This window comes from Ipomoea triloba, chromosome 1 (assembly GCF_003576645.1).
Source record: "Ipomoea triloba cultivar NCNSP0323 chromosome 1, ASM357664v1".
Lineage (NCBI taxonomy): Eukaryota > Viridiplantae > Streptophyta > Magnoliopsida > Solanales > Convolvulaceae > Ipomoea > Ipomoea triloba.
Window position 1 is genome coordinate 21,081,851 of NC_044916.1, and position 3,016 is coordinate 21,084,866.

Consider the following 3,016-nt stretch of genomic DNA (forward strand, 5'->3'; position numbering starts at 1 on the left):
AAAAATAATCCCATCGCTAATCACCAAAATTGGGAATTTTTCGGTATCTCGCGAAATATAGGTACGAGGTTCGTAACAATTTTACCTCCTTACAGTCCGTTTAAAATTTTCTTGAACTAACTAGAAGTTCAGGATTAATCATATGATACTCAATAATCCAATTTTTTTTTAGGAAAATTCGAACTGAATCTACATCCTTAAAAATGTTACGGTTCGTGACCGGTACGTAGTTCGCAGCTTATCGATAACTAATCTTATACTAATAAAAAAATTCTTTCGAACACCGAGAAGCCTTCTCTTAAATGTCATAGCTTAAAAAATTTTATATCTATATTCTAGAACCTTAACTTTGTCGGAAAAACCGAGGGGTTACAGTCTTCCCCCCTTAAAAATAGTTTCGTCCCCGAAACTTGCCTTTTTTTTTTTTTTTTTGATGCTGCCTTAGAAATATCTTTCTTCGCGATTCACACTTGGTGATGCCCTGATCGCAAGTCAATCTTTGAGAATACACCTGCTCCTTTCAATTGGTCGAATAGATCGTCGATCCTCGGCAACGGGTATTTGTTCTTTACTTGTGGCTCGATCAAGTTCTCTATAATCGACGCGCGGTCTAAGGCTCCTATATATATATATATAATATATATATTTTTAACGAACAGTACTGGCGCGCCCCCAAGGTGATACACTTGGTCTGATGAATTCTTTCTCCAACCGTTCTGCCGATTGCGCCTTCCGCCCCTCCATCTCTCTGGGTGGCATTCGATAAGGTGCTTTCGAGATGGGTGAGTTTCTCGGTACGAGATCGGTGGTGAACTCTACTTCTCTTTCCGGCGGCATTTTCGTGAGGTCGTCAGGGAAATACGTCAGGAATTCGCGTATAACTGGGATTCGATTAATCTCAGGTTCTTCTATTTCGGCATCTTGCACCAAACAGAGATACACTACGCATCCCTGGTGAGCGTACTTTCTCAATTTCTGTGTTGTCAACAACTTTGACTCAGGTTGCCTGCCAATTCCTCGGTAGGATATTCTCCTTCCCTTTGGTCCTCGTAGGACAACCTTTCGCTCATTACACGCTATCCGGGCTTTATACTTATCTAACCAATCCATCCCACGCACTACATCGATGCCCTCAAGTTCAAAACGAACGAGGTTTTCGGGACAGCCAGATCCCGCTATTTCTATTGCAACGTTGTCATAACTCTCTCTACGGGTCACTACTATTCTTAAAGCGGTTTTGACATTTAGATCTAACCTAACGGTAGACCATAGCTTCAATCTATCCGCAAATGTAGATGATATAAAGGAATTGGTAGTTCCCGTATCAAATAATACTGAGCTAAGCACTAGGTTTATGAGAAAGGTACCGGTTACGGCGTCGCTAGCCTGAGCTTGCTTGCTGTTAACGACGTAGATCTCGTCGCTAGCCTGAGCTTGCTTGCTGTTAACGACGTAGATCTTGCCGCTAGCCTGAGCTTGCTTGCTGTTAACGACGTAGATCTTGCCTTGGTTTTGAGCTTGCTTGCTGTTAACGACGTAGATCTTGCCTTGGTTTGCTGTGCTGCTTTCTCCCACGGGTGCTTTCCCTTTGTTGGTGGGATTTTGAGTTGCGTTAGTCGGCCTCCCCCAGTTTCCTTGTTGAAAGTTGCCTCCTCCATTTCTTATCTCCACGGGCTTCTGGCCGGCATTCCCTCCTCCATTTCTTATCTCCACGGGCTTCTGGCCGGCATTCCCACCGAATCCTCCTTTCTGATTGTTTCCTTGAGAGGGATCCCGAAAATTATCCATCTTGGTTCGGCACTCGTAATACTTGTGCCCCAAGAAACCGCACTTGAAGCACCTAATCTTCTCCCCTTGGCAATTCTCTCCGAGGTGATCCCGTCCACATCTCCGGCAAGTTGAGTTTCTCCTCTGATTCATTCCTCCCTTCCTTTCTCCTTGCATTGGATTAAATCTTCCCTGGTCAGGTTTCTTGTTGTCCGGCCTGAACTTCCCCGGGCCATCATCAACCTTCCTTTTATTCTTGTCGTAGACCTCCTGCTGATCCAGGTACACTTGGTAGTGGTCGGATGCTCTGTCATATGCCTCCTTGAGAGTAGTGCACATAAACGGTGCAATCGCCCCTCTCACAGCCCAATCCAGTCCACGTACGAATCTTCTGGCCTTACTCGCTTCGTCAGGCACGATTTCTTGAGCGAAACGCATCAGCTCCACGTATTGGTCATAGTAGACCTGAACAGTTTCTCCCTTCTGCTTCAGTCGCAAGAATTCTTCGCACTTAATTCCCTTGATTCGTTCCGTGTAAAATTGTCCTCTCAATTCTTCCTTAAATTCCTCCCAGCCAAAGTCTGGGTTTTGCAGTAAGTCGGGCCCAGCTGTTGACCACCAGTTGTCTGCCGCTTTTGTCAGGTAATACATGGCGGAAGATACTCGCTGATCTGCAGGACAGTTGACTGCATTGAGCAGCTTGTCAAATGTCCTAATCCATTCTTCCAAGATTACCGGGTCTTCTTCACCCGTGTAGTACGGTGGCTGGCGGCTGGCTATCGCCTTAGCATAATCCACTCTCGGCTGCCTCTGGTTTTGGTTTTGACCTTGTTGAGCTAGCATCAACTCGGCCATTCTCTCCATGGCCTGAACCATTCGATCTACCGCAGAGAGGTTATTGTCGCTACCCGCAGGCACATTTCGTCTCGGCGGCATCTTCACCAAGCGACAGTTTCAAGTTAGTTCTTGAAGCGTAAAAGCTCTTAAGGAGTTAGTTAGCTACGCAGTTAGTATAGCAGCTACACAAGTCCTACCCAGCAATTCCTAACATCCACTTCGTCATGCTCATCAACCAGGTATCTTAACTATGGCATAACAGTTAGGAACGCATTATACTATTATGCTTACTCACAACAATGATAAGCAATGATTATGCACATAAAGATACACAAATATTGATCAAAGCATTCTAGAATGCACATAAAGATACACAAATATTGATCAAAGCATTCTAGAATCAGGAGATTTT

General features: G+C 44.8%; 1 protein-coding gene across 1 annotated transcript; it reads right to left on the minus strand.

Moving 5' to 3' along the window:
- Positions 1–648: 648 nt before the first annotated feature.
- On the minus strand, positions 649–2,703 carry LOC116010351. The gene is made up of 4 exons (XM_031249722.1): positions 2,503–2,703; positions 1,622–2,037; positions 1,060–1,279; positions 649–975 (listed from the first exon to the last, which is right to left on the minus strand). Exons 1-4 carry the CDS (start codon positions 2,701–2,703, stop codon positions 649–651), a joined length of 1,164 nt encoding a protein of 387 aa, XP_031105582.1.
- Between the last annotated feature and the right edge of the window lie 313 nt (positions 2,704–3,016).

What these genes read in the sequence shown, in the direction of transcription:
- LOC116010351 (XM_031249722.1), bottom strand. Translation starts at nt 2,703, where the DNA reads ATGCCGCCGAGACGAAATGTGCCTGCGGGTAGCGACAATAACCTCTCT. An exon ending in CAACAAGGAAACTGGGGGAG is followed by an intron (nt 1,280 to 1,621) that starts GCCGACTAACGC and finishes ATTTGCGGATAG; the next exon opens with ATTGAAGCTATGGTCTACCG. An exon ending in TAGCGTGTAATGAGCGAAAG is followed by an intron (nt 976 to 1,059) that starts GTTGTCCTACGA and finishes TTGACAACACAG; the next exon opens with AAATTGAGAAAGTACGCTCA.